At 40.8% G+C, this 27,607-nt stretch overlaps 1 protein-coding gene across 3 annotated transcripts; it reads right to left on the bottom strand.

Moving 5' to 3' along the window:
* Window positions 1-892: 892 nt before the first annotated feature.
* On the bottom strand, window positions 893-26,387 carry LOC309817241 (RE1-silencing transcription factor-like; the record flags this gene model as incomplete). Of its 3 annotated transcripts, none has more annotated exons than XM_082645364.1 (4): window positions 893-6,496; window positions 13,809-13,892; window positions 18,961-19,864; window positions 26,226-26,387. In XM_082645364.1, 3 exons carry the CDS (start codon window positions 19,853-19,855, stop codon window positions 4,527-4,529), a joined length of 2,949 nt encoding a protein of 982 aa, XP_082501490.1. In that variant the 3' UTR covers window positions 893-4,526. The 3 variants fall into 3 exon arrangements, with proteins under 3 accessions (XP_082501490.1, XP_082501489.1, XP_082501488.1); XM_082645363.1 differs by lacking the exon at window positions 26,226-26,387 and adding an exon at window positions 25,191-25,280; XM_082645362.1 differs by lacking the exon at window positions 26,226-26,387 and having other exon boundaries at window positions 18,961-19,870.
* Window positions 26,388-27,607: the final 1,220 nt, after the last annotated feature.

The following is a 27,607-nucleotide window of genomic DNA, read 5'->3' as shown; positions in this document are numbered from 1 at the left end:
TAACAAACCAAGTCACACATCAATAACATTTATATATTCGTGATAAATTCCCCATATATCCTTAGTCAGGCAGAAATTTTCATACTTCTTGTTATCGATTCCACCATGCCAATAAAATAAATGCTTGGAAATTCATTTTGCTTTTCACTGATAAAGAGTCTTGCAAGAGAGGAAAAAGGGTGAATCACTCATCAATTCAAGAAATATGCATTCTTTCCTGACTCACGATCTTCTAGGTCACTTGCTGCATCAGGACAGAATGCAATCCAGTTGTTCTGATGTTTCTCCAGCTCACTCTCCCTTTTCTCTCAAGTCCACAAATACCTAAGCCTTCAACATACAGCACAACTGTTTATTTCCATTAACAAAAGAAGCAGAACCTTACTACAATATGGCTTATCACTTTCCCTTGGACTTCATTTTCATCTCAGACTTCCATTAGTAGAGAAAAATCCTTAAAATACTGCCCTAGCATTCAGTGAACATTCAATGTAACTTAATCTTATTTTCCCTTCGATGCATCTTTTTCCAATTATGCGTGAAAATTTACTGATACCAGGCCTGCTACTGAGAATGGACATGTATATTACAACTGTTAAGGGGACCTGTGGTTTGGAAAATATTACCACATAAAACTTCCTATAAAATTGTCTTCAGGTTGTTTCTCCCCTACCTCCACATCCACTTCCCAGAATGAAGATTATAGGAAGAGAGGATTTGGACTACTACCCACTGGATTGTTTACCCCAAATAAAGACTTCCACAACCTTTCTACTTACCTAGGTTATCGGGGGGAAAATATTTTGAGAATTATTAATACACTTGCAGTTCCGGCCAAGTAAATTTGGCTTCCTTGACATCTGATGTACCAAAAATAAACAAAGGCATAAAATGCTTTTTAAAACTTTATTTCAACATAACTATGCATACAGAAATACACTCATATGGGTTAATAGAATGCAATTTAACTTATCCTACACAATTTGGACCAAATACCTGGTACATGGTTTGCTTCAAAAAAAAAAAAAAGGATTTGCAATCTGGTTTATTTTTTATCTATTACAAATGTATATATATAAAAAAAGATACTCCATCAAATGCTGCTAAAGCAAACAGCAAGATCCTTGAGAAATTAACCTTTGGTTTGTCTCTGAAAAGTAACAGGTATTGCACTGTAAAACTTTACAAAACTGGTGCAACAAAACATTGTTGTAATGTTTCAATGCCAGTTCACAAAGTTCAATAACTAATGGATGTTGATGAGGGTGAGGAAAGCCTATGTATACATGTGAAAATATAAAAGGTATCCGATCTAGTTAATATTGCATGTAGATCCCGAATCAACTCAAACCAAGATTCAGATAATTTCTTAAATCTGAATTAACACTATCAGTCCAGTTCATCTGCTGAGGTCAAAAGGAAACTCTGCACAGTAGCTGTTTTCCTGATTTGTGCAAAAAAGAAAATTAAGTTTCTTCCCCAGCATTTTAGTCCAGAACTACAGCAAAGTATTTCATCCATTGTCAACATTCATGGGGTGAGAGGCAATGAGGTTACTTAGGCTTAAATCTGAATTAGCACTCAGATGCAAGAGTCCCCAAAGTTAAGGACCACATGACTTTAGAAGTGACTCTAAAAAATAAAATGGCCCTTCCTGGAAGACTACAGCAAAACATCTAGCAATAGTTATAAGAAGTCTTATCAAAAAAATGTAGCCCTTTGTGAATTACACCTCAATTTAAAAAAAAAAAAAAGAGCCCCAAAGAAGCAGCTCTGAAAAGAGGAAAAAAATATAACTTAAAATATCTTGAAAAGCAATGTGAATATAGGCGCAGAAGATAGTTAAAAGAGATCTATTTTTACAAGGCTACCTAGCATTAGGCTTATAATGTATTCTAAGTATTTCAACTTTCACTCTAATACTAAACATCAATTTACAAACAAGATGTTCACTTTTTATTCTGTTATCAAAAGGGAAAAGTCTAGCTTCAATCCTATCCAGTGGAGGGGAAACTGAGAAAACAAAAAGATTCAAACAGTCTCATGCAAATAGCACATTTTTCAAATGGAAAAACTCCCAACTAGACCAGAAGTTCATATTACTAATATACTTTTCAATGAAACAATTTTTAATAAGAACAAATACATGGCATTAAAGTTCAGAACCTAATATAGGCCTGACAATCAAGTCCTTGTTTTCTGAAGGAAAGGCCTCAAGTTCATTCAATTTCCAGTAACAATGTTTTCACAGATCACTTTAATAATAAGGGGTTTTAATTTCCTTCACATTTTTGTTTTTGGAATTCTAGTTTTAAATCTAAATAAGAAAATTAGTCCAATTCCCCAGAAGTCTATTTTTTTCTCTTGAAATGTCAAAGAATCCACAAAACCTCTTCCCCAAACGGATTCCCAATCTCTAATTTGAACTTAACATGAATATTTTCACATGTACTGTAAAAGGTAATTTTTTAACATAAAATGTATCCATGAATATTAACTCTAGTTGTTAGAAAAGTTTAACTAGCTTTATAATTTAAGTTTTAAAACATAAATATTTGCAGATTGATCTGTTTGACAATGATTGTCAGAGCTGAGAATTCACCTAGAATTCAACATCATTTACAAATCCCCATCATGCACACAAAACACACACCAGTAACAAACAACTTACTCATGTCTTGAGAAAATCTTCTGCTTCTTTAAATCTTTGGCCTCCCAGCCAATTCCAAGGTTCAAATGTCTTTTACCTTAAATTTCATTCTCAGGTTAATAAGTTTTCTACCCACACTTTAATACTTTTCCTAATCTTTCATGTTGCATTGCCAAACTCTGAAACCTGCCTCAGAGATCACCAGACAAAAGAAAATAAATGAAATATAAAGTGGTTACTTCAGAATAGAACATGGGAGGATCAGAATCAAAGTTCCCTACTGGGATCATATTTTATTTTACTGTAATGAATAACTTATCAGCAAGGAAAAACACCTATGTTAGAGTCTTTCATATTCTTTGGTGACTGGCCAAAGAACCTACTAACAAATATGGGGTACATACTCTTTTCCATACAAAGTGGTCCTGTAGGAACACCAGAATAGCTTCTATTCATTTGAGGCCTCACCTGTAGAAAAAGGCTGTCCTGGGAACAGCCAGGACATCCCTGAGAAAGTATGATTTTTTAATCTGGACTGAACTGAACTTTCACCAGGCCTTTTTCATTGAATTCACAGGAAGTAGCAGCTGGTCTACCAGCACTCATACTACCTTTCTCATCCTAGGTTTTCTGTATAATCACTATGGCTTTGGAATCTCACAAACTGATATCCTGTATAACTTGAAGGAGTAATTATGCCTCCTAATTCCAGATTTGCAGCTTCCAAATAAAAATTACAGTTCTTTATTCAGCGGAGTAGCCATAAAAACACCAGCCATCTATAAGAAGAGGTTTTCCTCTAAGATACGATTTAACACCATACATTTAGGAAGTAAATCTACTAAAACAGACCAAAAGTTTACTTACGGTTGGTACTTGAGATAAAAATTCATTCAGTATAGAGCCTAGTGGTTTATTTATTGTAAAGTTCAAACTGAGAGCTGTGATTCACCACATCAATTTAAAATAAATAACTTATATGAAATACAGATTCTGGCATAGATATAAGATGTTAAAATCAAAATCAATGGACTGAACCTGCATCTTTCATTTGCTCACAAATTTGAACAGACTAATATTCTGTAAAAAAGACAATTGCAGCAGGGGAAAAGAAAACTGCTCTTTTGCCAACAAGACTTAAGCATCCCTCCAAAGAGGTCAAAATAAACATGCATATATAAAGTGTTACAACACAAATGCTATTTCTATAAAAAATTTAACTGCATAGGTTAAAAACAACAATGTGCAACATCTTAAGGCATTAAAGCACCAAAAGAAAAAAAAACCCACCAAAATCACTTTTTATGACGATTGACATACACAAAACACATATACTGATCAAAACTCAGGAAGTAAATACTTGGACTGATATAACGTCCATTGTTGGGAGAATTTCTCTTCAATTTAAATGTCTCTTCTCATCTCTAAAACAATTTTAAAGTGCTAACTTTATGTAAAGCAGGCAAATTCTTCAAGTAATTTGCTATTTAAGTATGCTAATTTTTACAGAGCTAAACAAGGAACTAAGGATAAACTAAAGTGAAACAGGAAGATAGACATGAGGAAAAAACTCACAAGTTATAGCTGAACAAATCGACAGAATGCTCTAATACCACCTTGGCTTTCTGGGTTCAATTAAAAGCAAAAGCTAATAGATTTAGATGTCTGCTGGTTTATTACACTAACTCCCTTGGATTTGCTAAAATGTGTACATCAATAGGTACACGGATTCCTAAGGAAAAGAATGCCACTTAAAAATCAAGATTGGATACTAATTAAAGCAATGTTAAAAACAAAAGGTTGTCTATTACTACAAATGAATACAAAATGTCACAGACCTTACAAACTAAGAACTGAAGCCTTGCCCAACGTTTATTTACTCCTGCCCTTGAGCTGCCTCTTCAAGGAAGTATACATTAACCAAATGGCGATTGAGGTGTTTGCTGTAATCTTTTTCCTTTCTAAAAGAACGATCACAGAAGATACAAACAAAATCTCCCTCGGCCACTTTGACTGCCAAGGCTTCCTTTCCATTTTTTCTACTAGTCTCTTGTGGAACTGGCCGAGCCCCATTCAATCCAGAGTCATCACTATCCTCTGACATGTTGTCACTTAGGTCACTTCCATCATGACTGTGGATGCCTTCGTCTTCATCCATTTCCTGAGACTCATTTACTGCCACGGTGACAGGAGGTGATGCCACAGTAGCTGTGGACGCTGCTTCACATTTTTCTAGCGGTAGAGGAAGAAGTGGTGGTGAAGTTGGTTCTTCAACCGCCAAGTCTCTGCCAGGGGGATTCTCTGTTTTCTTCTCATCAGTGTCCATCTTCATTTCACAAAGCATAGTGTCAGCCTGATGTTTACCATCTAAAGTTTCAGCCTCTGGCATATTCAAGTTTTGTTCAGAGGATGAAATATTGGCAGATGCCTTGGTAACAGCAGCAAGACCAGCTAGACTCTTATCTGCCTCTTCTGCTTCCACTTTTTGAAGAGGAGCTTCTTTATGTCCTTCGTCTGAAGGCACTAATTTTTGGTCTTCTGACTCTTCCTCTTTTAAGTTTTCCTTTGGCAGAGGTGGTGATGGTGGTAAGAGATCCTGTGCACCGGCACTTTCCTTTAGAAGCTGCCTGTCTTTAACAGGCACTAAGCCAACTTCAATAAGGACTTGCTCCTTCTGTGCCATTTCACTCTGCAGGTTGGACTGTTCCTTGCCATTATCTTTTTGAGGAGACCTTTTGGGGATCGGCTCCATGGGAGGAGGAGGAGGCTCCGCATGAAAAGGCCCCTTCTGAACGACCTCGACCTCAGCATGCCGCACCGGGGGAAGAGGTGGAGGAGGAGATGGGGGGGGAGGAGGGGGAGGAGGAGGGGGAGGAGGAGGCGGTGGCTCCGTCTGAACAACCTCGACCTCAGCATGCCGCTCGGGGGGAGGGGGAGGAGGAGGAGATGGGGGGGCAGCGGGAGGAGGCTCCGTCTGAACAGGCCCCCCCTCAGCAGACTCCATGGGAGGAGGAGGCTCTATCTGAGTGGGTCTTCTCTGAGCAGGCTTGCCGCTTTTTTTACATGATTTACTTCTCAGAGTTTTCTTCTTTGCACTGTTTTTCATGCAAATACTTTGCTTTTTATTCTCCTCTACTTTGCTGTCACCCTTTGGCACCTCCTGACTATTTCTGGGTTTGCTTTCTGCCTTCTTTTTCTTTTTTGTCATAGGTTCCTCATCATTAACAGGTTCTTGTAAGGAACGGGCTTCAGCTTCTGTCTTCCTTTTGCTTTTCTTGCTTTTACAGCTTTTTTCGGCATTATTTCCTGGGTGCACGTCCATTTCTTTAGCTTCCAGTGCCGATTTGCGAGTTCTGGTAGTCACTTGGCTTGAGGCATTACTACAAGGCTTTTTCTCTTTTGAAACATTATCTTTTTTCTCCACTTTTACAGACCTCTCGTTTTTCTTCCCAGTCACATCCCCCTTCATTTTTGTCTGCTCTGTTTCTGTTTTCTCATTGGTGATTTTGTTATCAGGCAAGTCAGCCTCTCGCTTTTTGGTTTTCTTCAGTTTCACTTTTGAGACATCCATGGTCTTATTAGGACAAGTAGGATGCTTAGATTTGAAATGATACTGCAGATTACACTTCTTGGAAGCTGCGTAGTCGCATACAGGGCAGTTGAACTGCCGTGGATTAACATGTAGCTCCACGTGTTTTTTGAAGTTACTTCTATCTGCTGTTTTGTAGTCACAGTGTGGGCAGTTAAGAGGTTTAGGCCCATTGTGAACCTGTCTTGCGTGACGGGTTACTTCATGTTGATTAGAGGCCACATAACTGCACTGGTCACACTTAAATGGCTTCTCACCTGAAGGTAAACAAGAGATGTTGCAGAAGGCATACATTAAGAAATGAATTCAAGATTTACTCAAGCATACTTATAAGGAATTGGATATATGTAAAAAAACAAACAAACAAAAAACCACCAAACTATTTCTTGAAGACTTTATCATGCAAATTACATTTACCATATTTATTTGTATATCCTTTCTCTATCTCTTGACGTTGATTCTCATAACAAATGGGAGAATAATTATCTCAGTTAATCACCATCTTCTAAAAAGTTCATCAAGCTGGGGCTCTCAAGCACTAATAAAGGACACAGATTCATCAAGAAATACACAATTACTGGAAAAGTGACTTGGGCTCTTGATGTTAATTTTGGGGCAAGGGCACTCAAAGAGATGAGATAATTTTAAAGTTTTTATGTTTAGTTAAAACAAATGTATAATGGAATAGAACATAAAAATCCCATACATTTCAGATAAACCTTGAGACTTCAAAAGAAATATTATACACTCTAGGCTACACTCCCAGACCTTCCGTGTAAAAGTTTTAAAAGAATGCTTTGGCTTCAGGGAGCAAAAGGATTTTTCTTTAAATTTAACCCTTTTGTGCATCGTGGCAAGAGCTGAGTCAAGTTTCACTTAGCAAACTTTTTCACTGCTGGAGTTTCTATTCTGCAGCAAAAATATAACAAGTCAGAAATCTTTTCTTGATTTTCTCCCACCTTCTTCTAAAGAATGGGCAAAGAAACTAGGTAAGTGAAAAGGGGCATACAAATATATATGGTATATAAAATTAGCAAAGGAAGTAATCACACGTACATACAAGACTAGAAGCCCACCCCCAACCCCCAAATTAAAGGCATTAAGATTAACTCATTCTACCTGAATACATACCCATCTAGATCACACTCTAGCAAATATTACCAAATGGTATCCATACCCCACTGGTCCAATGGAATGCATAGCAGAAAAATGGAAATTGACATTTATGAAAATTCATCTCTCAAACATTCTCAAATTCACATCAAATCTTATTTAATTTTTTCATAAAGCAAAACTACTCAGACATGAAGTAAAACCATGTAGATGGTAAGCTTTACATGATTAAAAAATGTCTGATGATAGAATACTCAATCACAAAAACAAAAACTTATCCACCTATGTCAGATTGTAAATGCAGCTAACTGGACAACTCTTCCATATTAGTCCACTAACAGATTCATAAATAGAGGTTTCTAACAACATGCTACATTACTCTATACTTCGCCCTATCTTGTCCTCTCCATTGAATGACTTTAATGGAGACAAACGTTTACTTAACATATATAGATACAGAATGGGGAAAAGGTATGTGACATAACGGTTAAGAACTTGTTCTACAGTAAAAATACATGGGGAGATCTAATATGGGCTCTGCAACTTACTGTGAAGTCTTGAGCAAGGTACTGAAAACTCTCTAAGGCTCAATTTCCTCATCTGTAAAGTATTCTTAAGTGTTGTGAGCTATAAATAATCTAATCCACATAGAGCTCTTAGCATAGTACAGATAGCCAAGCAGTCAATACTCATTACCTGGAAGTCATCACCTTTGGAATGAACTGGTAAGTTTTAGAATAGGTAAACAAAAGGGAAGATTTCATGTGCCTATCCTGCCTTAGTACATAAATCCTACTTTTGAGTAAACAAACGGCTGATAAATGGAGTTTATCTCTTCAGGAAAATAGCTGTGCTCTTAAAAGAATTATAAAGAAAATGTCATCATTTTATAAGCCCTAATGAATGAGAGTATTTTCACAGCCAGCATCAAACAAGATGCAAGCCTCCACCTGTGAAACGGTCAGAGAATGGGAGTTCCTAGGACTCTGTATAAAACTGTGACATCATTTATTTGATTCATTCACCCCACACCCATTTTTGCTTTACTGCCATCAAATCTTTCTTATATTGGAAAATCAATTCATCAAGTTTAGCTTATTAATACCTAGCTGAATGAAAATTCTTTTGCCCTGTACCAACAGTTTTAACTTAATTCCCGTTTCCAGTTCTAGTAAAATTTTACCTGCTTTTCATCTTTATAAATGTCAGATGTCTGTTTAATTCTTCCCAAATTAATTTATAGATGTACGGCAAATTCAAAAAGGGAGTTTTATAAGCTTTACACATTCTTATCAAGAAGAGCCCAGAAAGAGTAACAAGGGAAATTTTAATTAGTGAGTAACAGGGGCATACTACTCAGCAATAAATATAGAGTTCTGAAAACGCAGCATGAAATCAATCTCAAAAATATTTTACAGAAAGATGTTACATTTTTTAACATAAGTCAGAGTATCAGTTGAGGGGGGACTATGGGAGTACTGACTAGAAAGGGTAAGGAGGGAACTTTTCTGAAGGTGGTAAAACATTTCATGTCTCCACCTAGATGGCAGACAAACAAGAGAAAACATACATAAAGTCACTGCCCCGTATACCTAAGATGTGTGCCTTTTCGTATGTGTAAATTAAACCTTAGTAAAAATTATTAAAAAATTATTCTAGGGACTTCCCTGGCAGTCCAGTGGTTAAGACTCTGAGCTCCCAATGCAAGGGGCACAGGTTTGATCACTGGTGGGGGAACTAAGATCTTACATGCTGCCTGGTGTGGCCAAAAAAAAAAAAATCTAAAATTCATAAAAAGGGCTTCCCTGGTGGCACAGTGGTTGAGAGTCCGCCTGCCAATGCAGGGGATACAGGTTCATGCCCCAGTCCGGGAAGATCCCACATGCTGCGGAGCAGCTGGGCCTGTGAGCCATGGCCGCTGAGCCTGCGCATCCGGAGCCTGTGCTCCGCGGCGGGAGAGGCCACAACAGTGAGGCCCGCATACCGCAAAAAAAAAATAATGAATAAATAAAATTCATAAAAAGACTCTCAAACCATAAAATGACCCAGCTATTAAATAGTGCCACCACGGAATTCCCTGGTGGTCCAGCAGTTAGGGCTCTGTGTTTCCACTGCACGGGGTACAGGTTCAATCCCTGGTCGGGGAACTAAGATCCTGAAAGCTGCGCAGCCAAAAAAAAAGTGCCTCCATAGTAACCATCAAGTATTCCGTGAGAGGAAAAAATTTTTGCTGAATAAAATATTTTTTTCATCTTAAAAAGAGTAGTCCTGAGAAGATAAACAAAACTGATAAACCATTAGCCAGACTGATCAAGAAAAAAAGGGAAAAGAATCAAATCAACAGAATTAGAAATGAAAAAGGAGAAGTAACAACTGACACTGCAGAAATACAAAGGATCATGAGAGATTACTACAAGCAATATATGCCAATAAAATGGATCACCTGGAAGAAATAGACAAATTCTTAGAAAACCAAAAGCTTCTGAGACTGAACCAGGAACAAATAAAAAAATATAAACAGACCAATCACAAGCACTGAAATTGAGACTGGATTTAAAAATCTTCCAACAAACAAAAGCCCAGGACCAGATGGCTTCACAGGCAAATTCTGTCAAACACTTAGAGAAGAGCTAACACCTATCCTTCTCAAACCCTTCCAAAATATAGCAGAGGGAGGAACACTCCTAAACTCATTCTACGAGGCCACCATCACCCTGATACCAAAACCAGACAATGATGTCAAAAAGAAAGAAAACTACAGGACAATAACACTGATAAACAGAGTTGCAAAAATCCTCAACAAAATACTAGCAAACAGAATCCAACAGCGTATTAAAAGGATCATACACCATGATCAAGTGGGGTTTATCCCAGGAATGCAAGGATTCTTCAATATACCCAAATCAATCAATGTGATACACCATATTAACAAACTGAAGGAGAAAAACCATATGATCATCTCAATAAATGCAGAAAAACCTTTCGACAAAATTCAACACCCATTTATGATAAAAACCCTTCAGAAAGTAGGCATAGAGGGAACTTACCTCAACATAATAAAGGCTATATATGACAAACCCACAGCCAACATCATTCTCAATGGTGAAAAAATGAAACCATTTCCTCTAACATCAGGAACAAGACAAGGTTCTCCACTCTCACCAGTATTATTCAACATAGTTTTGGAAGTTTTAGCCACAGCAATCAGAGAAGAAAAGGAAATAAAAGGAATCCAAATCGGAAAAGAAGAAGTAAAGCTGTCACTGTTTGCAGATGACATGATACTATACACAGAGAATCCTAAAGATGCTAGCAGAAAACTACTAGAGCTAATCAATGAATTTGGTAAAGTAGCAGGATACAAAATTAATGCTCAGAAATCTCTTGCATTCCTATACACTAATGATGAAAAATCTGAAAGAGAAATGAAGAAAACACTCCATTTACCATTACAACAAAAAAAATATAATACCTAGGAATAAACCTACCTAAGGAGACAAAAGACCTGTATGCAGAAAACTATAAGACACTGATGAAAGAAATTAAAGAGGATCCAAACAGATGGAGAGATATACGATGTTCTTGGATTGGAGGAATCAACATTGTGAAAATGACTGTACTACCCAAAGCAATCTACAGATTCAATGCAATCCCTATCAAACTACCAATGGTATTTTTCACAGAACTAGAACAAAAATTTCACAATTTGTATGGAAACATCAAAGACCCCAAATAGTCAAAGCAATCTTGAAAACGAAAAACGGAGCTGGAGGAATCAGGCTCCCTGACTTCAGACTATACTACAAAGCTACAGTAATCAAGATAGTATGGTACTGGCCCAAAAACAGAAATATAGATCAATGGAACAGGATAGAAAGCCCAGAGATAAACCCAAACACATATGGTCACCTTATTTTTGATAAAGGAGGCAAGAATATACAATGGAGAAAAGACAGCCTCTTCAATAAGAGGTGCTGGGAAAACTGACAGCTACATGTAAAAGAATGAAATTAGAACACTCCCTAACACCATACACAAAAATAAACTCAAAATGGATTAAAGACCTAAATGTAAGACCAGACACTATAAAACTCTTAGAGGAAAACATAGGCAGAACACTCTATGACATAAATCACAGCAAGATCCTTTTTGACCCACCTCCTAGAGAAACGGAAATAAAAACAAAAATAAACAAATGGGACCTAATGAAACTTCAAAGCTTATGCACAGCAAAGGAAACCATAAACAAGATGAAAAGACAACCCTCAGAATGGGAGAAAATATTTGCAAATGAAGCAACTGACAAAGGATTAATCTCCAAAATTTACAAGCAGCTCATGCAACTCAACATCAAAAAATAAACACCCCAAACCAAAAATGGACAGTAGACCTAAATAGACATTTCTCCAAAGAAGATATACAGATCACCAACAAACACATGAAAGGATGCTCAAGATCACTAATCATTAGACAAATGCAAATCAAAACTACAATGAGGTATCACCTCACAGAATGGCCATCATCAAAAAATCTACAAACAATAAGTGCTGGAGAGGGTTTGGAGAAAAGGGAACCCTCTTGCACTGTTGGTGGGAATGTAAATTGATACAGCCACTATGGAGAACAGTATGGAGAATCCTTAAAAAGCTAAAAATAGGGCTTCCCTGGTGGTGCAGTGGTTAAGAATCTGCCTGCCAATGCAGGGGACAAGGGTTCGAGTCCTGGGCTGGGAAGATCCCACATGCCACAGAGCAACGAAGTGTGTGCTCCAGAACTACTAAGCCTGCGCTCTAAAGCCCGTGAGCCACAACTGCTGAAGCCCGTGTGTCTAGAGCCCATGCTCCACAACAAGAGAAGCCACCGCAATGAGAAGCCTGCTCACTGCAACGAAGAGTAACCCCCGCTCACTGCAACTACAGAAAGCCCGCATGCAGCAACAAAGACCCAATGCAGCCAAAAATAAATAAATAAAACAAATAAAATTTTTTTAAAAGTTAAAGAAAAAATACTAAAAATAGAACTACCATACGACCCAGCAATCCCACTACCAGGCATATACCATGAGAAAACCATAATTCAAAAAGAGTCATGTACCACAATGTTCATTGCAGCTCTATTTACAATAGACAGGACATGGAAGCGACCTAAGTGTCTATCAACAGATTAATGGATAGAGAAGATGTGGCACATACATACAATGGAATATTATTTTGCCATAGAAAGAAATGAAATTGAGTTATTTGTAGTGAGGTGGATGGACCTAGAGTCTGTCATACAGTGAAATAAGTCAGAAAGAGAATAACAAATACCGTACGCTAACACATATATATGGAATCTAAAAAAAAAAAAAAGTTCTGAAGAACCTAGGGGCAGGACAGGAATAAAGACACAGACGTAGAGAATGGACTTGAGGACACAGGGAGGGGGAAGGGTAAGCTGGGACGAAGTGAGAGAGTGGCATGGACATATATAGACTACCAAATGTAAAATCAACAGCTAGTGGGAAGCAGCCACATAGCATAGAGAAATCAGCTTGGTGCTTTGTGACCACCTAGTTGGGTAAGATAGGGAGGGTGGGAGGGAGGGTGGGAGGGAGACACAAGGCGGAGGAGATATGGGGATATATGTATATGTATGGCTGACTCACTTTGTTATAAAGCAGAAACTAACACACTGTTGTAGAGCAATTACACTCCAATAAAGATGTTTAAAAAAAAGAGTAGTTCGTGAAAAAACTTAATAAGATGTCAATTCCCTTTAACACACATTCACTGTGCTTACAATGGGAGATGAATTCCTATGTTAGCAGGATGGGGGAACTATCCAGTGTGATACCTACAAAAATATTACAAAGGCAAATACCAACTGGATGTATTTCCTCGAGTACGGAATATTTCATCCAAGATGAAATGGTAACTTATCTACTGAGAAAAGGAAAGGAAGAGTTGTGGATCACGTCAATATCTCTAGGACCACCCAAGGGTCAGTGTGGCCAAAATGAAATAATTATCCATTCAAGACCACCTATGCTAATATTGACTTTTTAACTTTGCCATCTAGATACCTTCATAAAGGGGACCAATTCTGGATGGTGACAATGATTATTTCAGTTCTAGAGTGGATAAATCTCTCACTTGTTATAGTCCTGTATTTTATTTATTATAGGTTAATAAATTGGGATCCTGGATTATCAATCATTCGTTAAAGTTTGGCTTTTGTTAATCAATCCTCAGAAACCTTATCAACTCTCACGAGAACAAACCCAAATTTCAGGAAAGCAGCTCAGTAGGAATCCCTGGAACCCAGCAGCCACACACTGAAATTATTAAAAGTATATAAATATCCACATTATATTAAAAATAAATCCTAAATAATGACCCAGTTCCAGGTCTAGAAGAACTTCCTTATAATGGTAGTTTACTAAAAATGATAGAAAAATTCCAATTTCTTACCAACCTGAATGAGTACGCATATGTCTGGTTAGATGAGTTTTCTGAGAACTTGAGTAAGGACAAAGCTCACATTTATATGGACGTTCTCCTACAAAAATATAATGATTAATGTTCAAATAATAAAATAAGGCAAATACAATTCTCACTAACAATACATACATTATTCAATACTGAGCATAAATTTTTTACCAAGAATTTTTTCTCCCTATTCCTGGCAAAATGGCCAATTTTTATCATTTATTGGAACAGTAAATGATTTAATTCAGAACACACATAACTACATTATTTCTGCTTTGCTGAAGAAAAAGTATCATTGGCTTTCTGAATTACAGCCCTTTTAATTTTCACAGTAATGCTACATGTGTAATAGCAAATATTAAGAACTGAAAAATTATCTTGATCAGCTATCAATCAACTTCTGAAAATCAGAATTATCCTTAAAAAAAACATGTACCCAAATTTTCTGATGCTATGGCTTGGGTAATTTTTTGGATCCTTGTAAATGATAAATCTACCATTTTAAATTGTTAGCTTAAAGCAATAACATTTTTGAGTGGGGAGGCTATTGTTTTAAGCTAAAAATTTCAAGTGGTAAATAGAAGTTTTATAGAAGACTCAGGTCAGTTTTTTTTTTCTTTTTTAAATTTATGTATTTTTTGGCTGCGTTGGGTCTTCGTTGCTGCGTGCGGGCTTTCTCTAGTTGCAGCGAGCAGGGACTACTCTTTGTTGTGGTGCACAGGCTTCTCATTACGGTGGCTTCTCTTGTTGCAGAACACTGGCTCTAGGCACGCAGGCTTCAGTAGTTCTGGCTCATGGGCTCTAGCACACAGGCTCAGCAGTTGTGGCACATGGGCTTAGTTGCTCTGCGGCATGTGGGATCTTCCCAGACCAGGGCTCATACCCATGTCCCCTGTATTGGCAGGTGGATTCTTAACCACTGTGCCACCAGGGAAGTCCCAGACTCAGGTCAGTTTTAAATTATACTCATAAAGCCACAGGGACAACAACCAGCTGACAATAACAGACCAGTGATTTACTACTAAAGAATTTAAGATTCAAAGGCAGAAAATGTGTTTTTTGGACATGGGTTGTCGACCACAAAATATACTGAAAAAGACACCTTGACAATTTGTTTTTGTCTATTTTTTGGCCACAAGATAATAAGTATGACTTCAGGCAAGCCTCCTCATCTATAACAGTAACACTACCTTCATTTTCTAGAATTGTGAGAATTTAAGATAATACATGTAGCGCATTCAACCCCTGTACCTGGCACATAAAGCACTCAATAAACACCAGTTGTTATTTTGTCTATATTATACATTACAGCAACAGATGTATTTAATAACATGGGACAAGGAAAGGAATAGACAGAGTGAAAAATAAAAAGAGAATGTGGTGATAAGTGTGAAATGTGTTCCTAATAACTGTTCAGCTGTTATTAGCTGGTACTATAGATTAGACATAAATAGCTCATGGTAACAGAATGCCTACTTTAGCCTGGATGAATTTTAAGATAGCTTAAAAAATGCTGAATGTAGGCTTTCCCTGGTGGCGCAGTGGTTGAGAGTCCGCCTGCCGATGCAGGGGACACAGGCTCGTGCCCCAGTCCGGGAAGATCCCACATGCCCGGAGCGGCTAGGCCCATGAGCCATGGCTGCTGGGCCTGCAGGTCCGGAGCCTGTGCTCCACAACGGGAGAGGCCACAACAGTGAGAGGCCCGCGTACTATAAAAAAAAAATGTTGAATGTATTTTTGTAAAAAAAGATACATAACTGGCCAATAAGCACATGAAAAGATGCACAGTATCATTAGCCACGAGAGAAATTAAATCAAAATCACAGTGAGATGAAGATTTCACACCCACCAAGATGGCTATATCAAAATAACAGACGTTAACGTTTATTTGTTAGGTTGTGGAGAATTTGGAACCCTGATACAGTGCTTGTGGGACTGTAAAACAGTACAGCCACTCTGGAAAACAGTTTGCCGATCCCTCAAATGATTAAACATAATTACCATATGGCCTAGCAATTCCACTCCTAGGTGTATATTTACCCAAGAGAAATAAAAACATATGTCTACACAAAAACTTGTATAAGAATGGTCACAGCAGCATTACTCATAATATCCAAAAAGTGGAAATAATCCAAAAATCCATTAACTGATGAATAGATAAACAAAATGTTGCTTACCCATACAAGAGAGAATTATTTGGCAGTAAAAGGAAAACAAGTACTGTACATAGGACATGGATGAACCTTGAAGACATTATATTAAGTGAAAGAAGGTAGCCACTGAGGGCCACATATTATATGATTCCATTGATATGAAATGTTCAGAACAGGCCAATCTACAGTGAATTGTATGGTACATCAATTGTGTATCAGTCAAGCTGTTACCAAAAAAAGTTAACGGAAGAAAAATTTGATACCCTTACAGATTAACATGAAGGATCAACTAAGGATAATTTACTTTTAAATTCTTCGTAACGAAACAAATTGCTTCTGCCTGTGCAACTAACCAAAATAGGCATAAATACTCTAGAAGCACTAGTAATTTTTCAGTCACACATATAGGCAAAAACGTCATCTTTTAAAGTAGAATTTGTGAGGACTTCCCTGGTGGCGCAGTGGTTAAGAATCCGGCTGCCAATGCAGGGGATACAGGTTCGATCCCTGGTCCAGGAAGATCCCATATGCCATGGAGCAACTAAGCCCGTGCACCACAAATACTGAGTCTGCGCTCTAGAGCCCGCAAGCCACAACTACTGAGCCCGCGTGCTGCAACTACTGAAGTTCGCGCGCCTAGAGCCTGTGCTCCGCAACAAGAGAAACCACTGCAATGAGAAGCCCGCGCACCTCAGTGAAAAGTAGCCCCCACTCACCACAACTAAAGAAAGCCCGTGTGCAGCAACCAAGACGCAACGCAGCCAAAAAATTTTTTAATTAATTTAAAAGACACATAAATAAATTTTTTTAAATAAAAAATGTATTAAGACCAAATAAGTTTAATACTAAAATGAAATGAGATATGTACAACCAATGTCAGGTATGTAAGTCATAACCTTATTGTGGAAATAGCAACTTTAATGTGGAGAAAAAGTTAAGTAATGAATGATGACGTATATAAAATACAGCCATTAAAATTAGTCACCTAGACTGTAATTAAGTGAAAAGAAACCACTATAAGAAAAAAAATTAAGAAATGGCAAAAAGTAGAGATCCTATTTAAAAAAAAGTATACATAAAAAATTGGAAATATACAACAAAACTGAAATTTTCCCAGTTCTCTCCATTCTCCTTTTTTTTTTTTTTTTTGCGATACGCGGGCCTCTCACTGTTGTGGCCTCTCCCGTTGCGGAGCACAGGCTCTGGACGTGCAGGCTCAGCGGCCATGGCTCACGGGCCCAGCCGCTCCGCGGCATGTGGGATCTTCCCAGACCGGGGCACGAACCCGTGTCCCCTGCATCGGCAGGCGGACTCTCAACCACTGCGCCACCAGGGAAGCCCTCCTTTTTTTTTTAATTCTAAAAATTTCTTAAATCAACTAATTTAGACTTATTGTTGAAAACATTTTTAGGTTTTGGGGAAAATTTTTAAACTGTTCAGTGACTCAACAATTTTGAAAGTATCAAAATACAACTGACACCAAAAAATCAAAATTTAATAAGACAAAAACACTGGTCATATTCTTTTTTTTTTAATACTTTTTAAAAATATATTTATTTATTTATTCAGTTGGCTGCGCTGGGTCTTAGTTGCGGCATGCGGGAATCTTTTAGCTACGGCATGCAGGATCCAGTTCCCTGACCAGGGATCGAATTCAGGTCCCCTGCATTGGGATCACAGAGTCTTAACCACTGAACCACTAGGGAAGTCCCAACACTGGTAATATTCTTTATGTTGACTTGCATGGTGGCTATGAGTATATATATTTGTAAAACTTCATCATTGTCAATAATACCTCAATTTAAAAAAATTCATAAAGGTGTACACATAAAAGTCATGCACTTTTACCATATGTCACAGTTACTACCTGAAAGCCCTACAGATTATGGCCAATTCTAAATTAGGCCCCAAGGTTTTCACAAAACTGTGAAAGGACATAAAGTACTTATGGCTAAAGAATATATGGTATCTGGGATTTGTTTTATGATACTGCAGGTGAGGTTAGTTTAGTCTAACAGTTTGTTTAATTAAAACTGTTAAGTGATTAATGGTGTAGGATTCACAGGTAACTCTCATTTCCTATGCCATGTAATTGTGAAGTGTTTGTACTTTTTTACTTTTGAAATAAAATGGTTTTGAAGCCTGGAGACAATCAATCACAGATTATAACAAATTCCAAAAAGACTGCAAATTCTTTTACATAACTAGATTTTAAAGCTTTAAATTACACAGAAGCCATCTACTAGAGCTTAGGAATCTTGCTACACATGGTCTTCCTTATAATGGAATTTCATCTGCAAGTTTTCTTGTTTATGTCTACCACTTAAGCAAAGCAACATCAATTCCTCTCCTCAGTATGACTCACTTCAGCACGGGGTTCAGTCCTGCAGAGTGACAACTACTGCAAAAGGGATCTGATGCAAACAGCATTCCACAGCCCCTTTTCACTTCTGATGCAGAGTACTAGGTTACCCTATCCATTTTGTTCAGACCAGTAATCAGTCCTCAAAGGTACCAATTCGTATAAGGAAAATGTTAACATAACTATCAGTAGTTACAAAGACTGTTTTTAAAAAATGAGACCCCTTAATTACAAAGATTTGAAAGTCAATTTAAAAGTGAATAATTAAGGGGTGTTGGGGAGAAATGGGGAGCAACCACTGAGAGGGGTTTCCTTTTGGGGTGAAGATGTCCTAAAATTGACTGTGGTGTTGGCTGCACAAGTCTGTGAACACACGAAAACCAATGCATTCTAACTTTCAGTGATGAATTGTGTGGGAGTGGAGTACATCTCAATAAAGCTGTTATTTAAAAAAATGAATTGCCAAATATGACAAAATATTAATAACTCTTGAGTATAGGTGATGGGGACCCATGGGTGCAGCGGGGCATTCTCTTTACTTCTGAGATGTTTGAAATTTTTCATTCTTAAAGTGTTTCATTTGGGGGGTAGCGTACACTTATAAACGAGAAAGGTCCTCTTACCTGTATGAGTTCGAACATGCTGAACATAATTGTTTTTTCTGTCTGAAAAATAGTTGCATTTTCCACACGTGTATACTTTCCTTGGAAAATGGTTTCTCAAGTGTTTCCTCCAGTGATATTCGCTTACTGTGGTGTACGTGCAAATGATGCACTTGTAGACTCGCTCATTGTCCCCGGCTCGGGTGTGGTGTTTCAGGTGAGCAGTATAGTGATCATAGCGATTGGTATTGTAGCCACAGCGGTCACAGCGAATGGGGCCCTTGGAGAAATCTCCCTCTTCCCCAGTGGAAGAGCCGCATTCCCTGGCTTTGGCTTGCTTCTCTGCACTTTCCTCCACAAAAAATTTCTTGGCACTATGAACTCGGATGTGATGCACAAACTGTTCTTCAGATTCTGCTTCATACTGGCATGGTTTACAGCGAAAGGGCTTGGTCTTCAAGTTCTTGCATTTGTCCTCTGCTACAGGTGTTTCCCGAGGAAGATCTTTATTTGCGCTGTACGGTTCTGAGGCAGCTGACACCTCAAACACAGGCCGTGGTTGGACAACACTGAGTTCCAAACTCTCCAGTTCCACGTTTTCCAGCCCACTGGGCTCGCCTTTTACCTCAGGAGACTCCTCAAGTCCTTCTCCATCACTATCTGAAAAGTTGTTATCCCCAACAGGCATCAATTCTGCCATCTGTCTTTCTTCGCCAACCAGGTAATCACAGCAGCCGCCGTTTACTTCCCCAGTTAAGGCCACATTTGCCAACATGATGAGCTGAGGCGCAGCCAGTTCAGCTCTGGAGAGATCAGGCAAGTCATACATGTCGTTAGGCAAGGCCATGCCCATGGTGCCACTGCCGGTGAACAGACCTCCTCCTCCGGAAGACTGCCCCATTACCTGGGTGGCCATAACGGTGTTCTGCATTCAAAACAAAACAAATAACACGAAAGCACCAGTGTAAACACAACTTTTACTGGTCTAAAACAACATCACTGTAATTCTTCGTAACTTAAAAAAATACATTTTCCCATATAATCTTTCAACTCAATCGGCCTCATTAACTACTGAAAATAAGCCTTTACAATACGTTTGTAATTCCAAATTCTCTTTACTGCAGTCATCAAAAAAATTTCTATGACCCCCTACAAAAAATTCTATCAAGTGTTTGACACAACTCATCCATCAACTAGGTCTACCACTGGCTTGCCTTCCCTCAAGCAGTTTTACTTTTTCTAGTGGAAAAATATAAGTAACCTTCATTTTTAGTGCTAATTAAAATTTTATTTTAAATTCCATATATGAACAGTAAACTGCTGTCCTCTCAACTCCCCCTTCAAAAGTTTACTGGTCTGAATCACAAAGGGGAAAAATCCAAAAGCTACCTGTGCATTTATTAAGTACAAACAGCCTGAAAAGCAGAAGCCTATAGTTAGTGAATTGAAGTTCATATGAACTCAACTAGCTCCAAAAGAATAATCTACAGTTGACCCTTGAACAAGCGGGTTAGGGGCACCAACCCCTAGTGCAGTTAAAAATCTGCATGTAACTTTGGGGTCCATAAAAACTAGGCTACCAATAGCCTACTGTTAACCAGAAGCCTTATGGATAACATTAACAATCAGTTAACGTATTTTGCATGTTATGTGCATTATATAATAGTGTACAAGATGAATTGTGCTTGTCAGTATCTTTATCAATATTGTATTATATGATGCAAAATACTGTAGATGTTATAGGTATTACTAACACTAGGCATCAAAAGAGAAAAGATAATGTGAAAAAGAAATTCATACTTATTTACAGGTATAACGATTAATGCACCAATAAAGAAGCAGCAGCAATATGATTGCTTTATGGTAGTCTATTGTAATCAATAGGACTGCTTCACAGTAGCCTAGCCTATATGCAAATGAATGAATCACAAAATTTTTAAGCATATAGTATAAGACATATTCATAATATAGTATTAGAAATACTGTTTGGTTTTAAAAAACTGCATACATGTGATGATACGCTGATACACTTTCTCAAATTATAAGAGGTATACTGTATTTTAATGTAAGTATTTAAAAGCAAAGTTATACAGCAGTAGAAAAACTAATACATTATTAACTTCATATTAAATATCACCTTATACCTCTGTACAAGTCTTGCACATAATGAATACTTAGGTAATGACAATGATGACACAACGTCTCCCAGCTCTTGCTATACAATTACTAGATTTTCACAAGACACACACACACATACCCAACAGATAAGTTTATTAACTGAATGGCATGATTATTTACTACTCATTAAGTGGAAGTGGATCATCATAAAGGTCTTCATCCTTCTGTCTTCAGTTGAGTAGGGTGAGGAGGGCGAGGAAGAGGAGGGGTTGGTCTTGCTGAGTCAGGAGTCACAGAGTGGAAAGAGGTAGAGGAAGTGGAAGGGAAGGCAAAAAGAGGTGCAGAGGCAGAAGAGGTGGAGGAAGTGGAAAGAGGCAGGTACTCTGTGTAACTTGAGGGAAATACATCTTAATTTCTGTCTGACTTTTTTGCTTTTCCACTTCTCTAAAAATGTTTCTATAGGGTACTAATCCTTCTTCAACCACTGGGTTTAGTTTTAGTGTCTGTATCACACAAGGGTCCAAGTCATAAAAGAAGTCAAAAGTAGTCTTCAACAAAAGGACCCCTGCTGCCAGACAGTCTAATGTCAATTTGTTTTCTGGCACTGCTTCTTCCATGTCTTTTTCCTCATCATCTGGCACCAACCGGCTCAGAAGCACCTAACTCCAAATCGACTTCCGTTAATTCCTCTGGTATGGTGTCTATTAGCTCTTGAATATTCCCAAGATCTGTATCTTTTTTTTTTTTTTTTTTTTGCTGTACGCGGGCCTCTCACTGCTGTGGCCTCTCCCGTTGCGGAGCACAGGCTCCGGACACACAGGCTCCGCGGCCATGGCTCGCGGGCCCAGCCGCTCCGCGGCATGTGGGATCTTCCGGGATCGGGGCACGAACCTGTGTCCCCTGCATCGGCAGGCGGACTCTCAACCACTGCGCCACCAGGGAAGCCCAAGATCTGTATCTTGAAGCCCTTCACCGCCCCCCCCCACCTTTTTGCCATACCCACAATCTCTTTCATGACTTCCTTGATTGGCTGTCGTAAATCCTGTGAAGTCATGCACAACATCTGGACACAGTTTTCTCCAGCAGGAATTTATTGTTTTAGGCTTGATGACTTTCACAGCTTTTTCTATCACAATGATGTGATCCTTCCAGACTTTCATGATGTTCTATCGGGGTTGTCTTTCATAGCATTGACAATCCTTTCATAGAGTACCACATGTAATGAGCCTTCAAGGTCCTTACAACACCTCGATACAGGCTTCATTCAAAGACGTTGTGCTGGGGGACAAGTATACTACTTTGACACCTTCAATGTTGAACTCATGGTTCTAGGTGGCCAGGGGCATTGTCCAATACCAAAGAACTTTAAAATGCAGTCCCTTACTGCAAGGTACTTAGTGATCAGGGACAAAGCACTGATGGAACCAATCCAGAAAAGTGTTCTCATTGCCCAGGGCTTCTTATCGTACAACCAAAAGAATAGCAACTGGTGTTTATCTTTTTTCCCTTTAAGGACAGTGGGCTTCAGGAGTTCCTTGGCGGCCTAGTGGTTAGGATTCCAGGCTTTTGCCATGGCGCAGGTTCAATCCCTAGTCAGGGAACTGAGATCACGAAAACCGTACAGTGTGGCCAAAAAAAAAAAGGATAATGGGCTTAGCAGCTTTATAGATAAGAGCAGATCTGATCAAAAAATCAATTTGCTGGGCTTCCCTGGTGGCGCAGTGGTTGAGAGTCCGCCTGCTGATGCAGGGGACACAGGTTCGTGCCCCAGTCCGGGAAGATCCCACATGCCGCGGAGCGGCTGGGCCCGTGAGCCATGGCCACTGAGCCTGCGTGTCCGGAGCCTGTGCTCCGCAGCGGGAGAGACCACAACAGTGAAAGGCCCGCGTACCGCAAAAAAAAAAAAAAAAAAAAAAAAAAAAATCAATTTTCACAAAACATGTTAGTCTTCAATCAGCCTCAAATCCTGATGCTCGCTTCTTTCTTACTAATGAATGATCTTTTTGGCAATTTTTTCCAGAGTAGGGCACATTTCTCTGTGTTAAAAACCTGGTTTAGGCAGACAGCCTTTCTCTTCAATAATTGTGTTCACATGGGCCTCCCTGGTGGCGCGGTGGTTGAGAGTCCGCCTGCCGATGCAGGGGATGCGGGTTCGTGCCCCGGGAGGATCCCATATGCCGCGGAGCGGCTGGGCCCGTGAGCCATGGCCGCTGAGCCTGCGCGTCCGGAGCCTGTGCTCCGCAACGGGAGAGGCCACAACAGTGAGAGGCCCGCGTACTGCAAAAAAAAATAATAATAATAATTGTGTTCACGGCATCTGGGAACTCAAAGCCGGTTCTGGTATCTTGATATTTTTTTCTAAAATTACCAAACTATCCTCTGCTGGCATTGAATTCTCCAGATTTAGAAACTTCACCTTCCGTTTGCTTTAAGTCGTCATATAACTTCTCTTTTCCTCGAATCATATTAGACTCTATAGGTATGCCTTTCTTATAGTAATACTATACCCACGTAAAAGATGCATTTTCAATACGAGATAGAGAGGCATTTCGCAAAAAGTGCAAGTCTTTCATGTCTGCTGGCAAAAATGCAGAGACAGTTTCCAAGTTTCCTTTTCTTTTTTTACAACAATCCTTACACTGGACTCATCTTGAAATGGCGGGTAACAGAAACTACAGAACTCAGTTTATGGTACATATCAAGCAATTCAACTTTTTCTTCTAATGTCATGACTTTACTTCTTGGGAGCATTTCCAGCCTCACTAGAGCACTTCATATAGGCCCCACAGTGTTATTCAAGGCTTCTGGTATCACACTAAACACGATGAAAAACACTCAGGAACTGCGAGGGGTGACTTTTTTTTTTTTTTTTTTTTACTGCAAACACAGTTTACTGGAGAGACCAACTGCTCACCCGGAAATGATTAGACTCACAAGACGTTTTGAGTGGATACCTGCAACACTTGCACTCACCAAAATAGCAAAAAGAGGTAGCTATGAAATTATTACAGTACTACAGTATGGGCTACAGTTAATATTACGCAGTAATGAGTTATACTGCATCTTTACATTTGTTTACATTTCTCTGGAGTGGAATGGTGCCATGGGTGGTCTGTGTTTATGTAATTTTTGATAAATTTAAACTTTTTATTAGATTTGTATATATTTTATGGTAGCAAATGATAAAATACACTATTATCTACATATATTTTATGCACTCAGGTACCTTTTTCTAAATTTTTTCGATACTTCTACGCTATGTGTATCATCTGTAAATTTTTTCAAAATGTTGCAAATCTCTAAGAAACTTTCCAATATATTTCTTGAAAAAAAATCCACATATAAGTGGACCCACACAGTTCAAACTCCTGTTGTTCAAGGGTCCAATGTACTCTGAAAACGTACTTAGTACCATTGAAGTACCACTTAGTTTCTTTTTTTTGATGATGACCTGGTTCAAAGTAAACAAAAGTTATGGACCTGTCTTCCTGTGAAAAGGGAAGTTTGGTGTATTCAAAAATACACAAATGAAAATACAGAAACTTTCAAACCCCTTAATAAAATAACTGGACAACTCATCTCCAAATCAGCAACTTTCTTGCATTGCGCTTGACTTGGCCCACTTGCCTGGCGGAGCCATAACAAGATCACCTCGAAAACATGTTGGGCTTTTTTATAAACTGTCTTAACCACGCTACTTTCAAATCTAAACGGTGTAATTCTCAAATTAGGTGTTCTCCTGCAAATTAGAAAAAGCAAAATAGGTGGCAAAGGCTTAAAAAAAATGTTAAACCCAAAATACAAAAAGTAATCCTGTCTCACCCAAGTGCATAAACACAAACCCGTTGAGTCATAGGTACCAACAAAAGTTGGAATCAAATGCCATCACACAAAGCAAACGCTGTCCAAGGGTTTAACATAACAGCCCAGACTACTCGGTCATTTCTAATTCTTCCCAAACCCTAACTACCATCCCCAAAGGGATTTTAACGTTGGTCGGGAAGACTGTCCAAGCACAGTCCGAAAGCCCAACATGCTGCGCGAATTCCTACGTGCTGCTGCCACCAGCGCCTGCCTCGGCGGCGGCATTCCTAACTGAAATAGGCATTCGGCCATTTTCTCAAAATACGTACCAAACACAAAGCAGCTCTTTGCAAACTCGGGAGCTCTCGCTTCCTCTCGGCTCGGCCCGCTCACTGCACCACTGACACACCAGTTGCCGCCACACTCGTCCTGAACCTTTCCCTGGGCTCCCCAACACTCAAGACTGCAAGACGGGCAAACTCGGGGTGCCGCTGGGCCAGGCCAAGTCTTCCCCAGTCCAGGCTGCCCCCTCCTGGCCCGCGCGCCCGAGTCCGGGAAGAGGGAGGAAAGTTACCGCGTCGCCGCCGTCCCGGCTGCTCGCCGGCCCCAGGCTCGCCCTCCGCAGGGGGCCGAGGAGCCGCCGCGAGCGCCCTCCCGAGGCGCCGGGCCCCGAGCGCCGGAGGGGGGCCCCCTGCGCCCCGGAAGCTTGCGGGTTCACTCCCCCACGGCGCCCCGCGGGACGCGCGCCCCGGACCCGCCGACAGCGGCGGCTAGGTGGCCCCGCGCAGAGGGCCCCGGCGGCGGGGCGGCCCGAGCGCAGAAATCGCTGTCCAGCCCCATTGGCAGAACCGCCCGAGCCCCAGGCTGACTCAACCCTCCCGGCCGCACTCAACGGCGCCTTCCGGCGAAAGGGAAAGGCCGCAGAGGGAGGGGGGCGGGAGGGCCGCCGGCAGGCAAGGAGCTGCGGCGGGACCTGGAGCAGGAGCACGAGAGGAAGTTTCAGAACTAGGGCCCCAAGCAGCTCCGCTCCTGGCCTCAGGACAAGACTCCCAGGGACGCCCAGGCCCGCGCGGAGGCGACAGCCCGGCCTCAACTGAGGAGGGGGTCCCGGCGCCGCGCCGCTCCCCACCAACGCCCCCGGCCCAGCCCCCGGACCGCGACGATGTAACCCGATCCCGCTCAGCCGCCAGTCCCCGCCCGACGCGGCCGCCACCGCCGGAGCCACAGTATCTGCAAATCAGCCCTGGACAGCGCCTCGCTCCGCGTCCTTCCGCGCCCTCCCCCTCCCACGGCCACCGCCGCCACGACCGCCCGGCCGGCCCGCCGCCCCCACCCGACCGTCTCCCAGACCGCGCCACGCTTACCGGCCTTCCTGGGCGAGGAGGGGCGACGACCCGCGTCGCCGCTCCTTCTCGGACTACTTTCCTTTGTTGCTGGAGTTTCGGGGGAGGGGAGGGAGAGGGCGGAAAAGTTGGACGCTGGGGCAGTCGAGGCCCGCGAAGACCCTGGAGAGGGACTGCAGAGAGTGTTCAGGCCTCCAGCTCTCGCCCTGCCGTCCCGGCCGCCGCCGCCGCCGCCGCCTGGGGCCCCGGGCCTCGGCGGCGCTTGCTCTGCTCCTGCGCCGTGAGCTCTCGGGAGCCGCACATTCCAGCACAGAAGGCTGCGCCGCGCACCCGGCCCGCGGCGCCACCGCCGCCGCCGCCGCCGCCACTCCCGGGACACGCCCCTTCTGCCTCCCGCGCGCGCCCGCGGGACACGCCCCCTCCACCGCCCCCGCGCGTGGCCGCCTGGCGCGCCCCGCCCCTGGATGAAGGAGGTTGCTCTGGGCCCCGGCCGTGCTGGGGGCGCGCCCACGGATAGCGGACCCTAACTTCCTCAGACCCCCAACTCTGACCCTTATGTCTAAAGAGAAGCGAGCCCGCCTCCCTTTCTTGATTCCCATCATAAACATCAGAAAAGTTAACTCCCAGCCCTGGCGTGCATGCATGAGAACAGCACTGTTAAAAGAAAAATGTATAAGCTTTGTCACCCTCCCTTTCAAGTCTAAAGTGCTTGAAAATACCTTTCAGAATCTCTTCAAGTCGTCACCCTTAACTAATTAAGCTTCGTTTTAAGCTTCTACGTAAAAAATGCCTTCCAAATTTTAAACTGTAAGCCAAAAAAAACGCAATCAGTTAGTGAGTTCTGAAAAGAAAATGTTTCAGGAAGGTCGTGGATTCAAAATTGTGAGAATGAGGACAGAGGGGACAAGTCCCTAGACATGGAAGGTCATTGCTGAGCCTTCAAAGCACTATTTCAGTGTAGCAATTACCCTTAGATTACAGAGGGTATAGAGGGTGGTGAGCACGTGGAGGCTGCTTCCTGAGCAAGTTTTGGAGAGTAACCTGCTTCCACGTTTATAAAGTGGGGTAACCCATGCATGCTACCTGCTACATAGTAATATGCTAGAGAGAGAGGGAGAGAGAGAGAGAGTAGTTTCATGCCCCTTTCCCTTCTTTTTGTACCAGAAATGCCTTAGATGTCTTAAATAACAGCTGTCCTCAGAAATTGAATGGCTCCCTTAAACCCCTTAGTGTGGCATTCGAGGTCCTGACTACCCAGATCTAGATAAGTTGGACTATCAGTTTTATAAAAGAGGTAGCAGCAAGTGCTTTAGGGGTTTAGAGGAGGGAGATAGTTTCTAACTAAGAGGATCTAGAAACGTCACAGTAGATGATTATCTGATCTGGCCTTGAGAACTGGGAGA

The sequence above is a fragment of the Mesoplodon mirus genome, assembly GCF_964341445.2.
Source record: "Mesoplodon mirus genome assembly, chromosome: 2".
Lineage (NCBI taxonomy): Eukaryota > Metazoa > Chordata > Mammalia > Artiodactyla > Ziphiidae > Mesoplodon > Mesoplodon mirus.
This window is presented reverse-complemented; position numbering and strand designations above follow the sequence as displayed.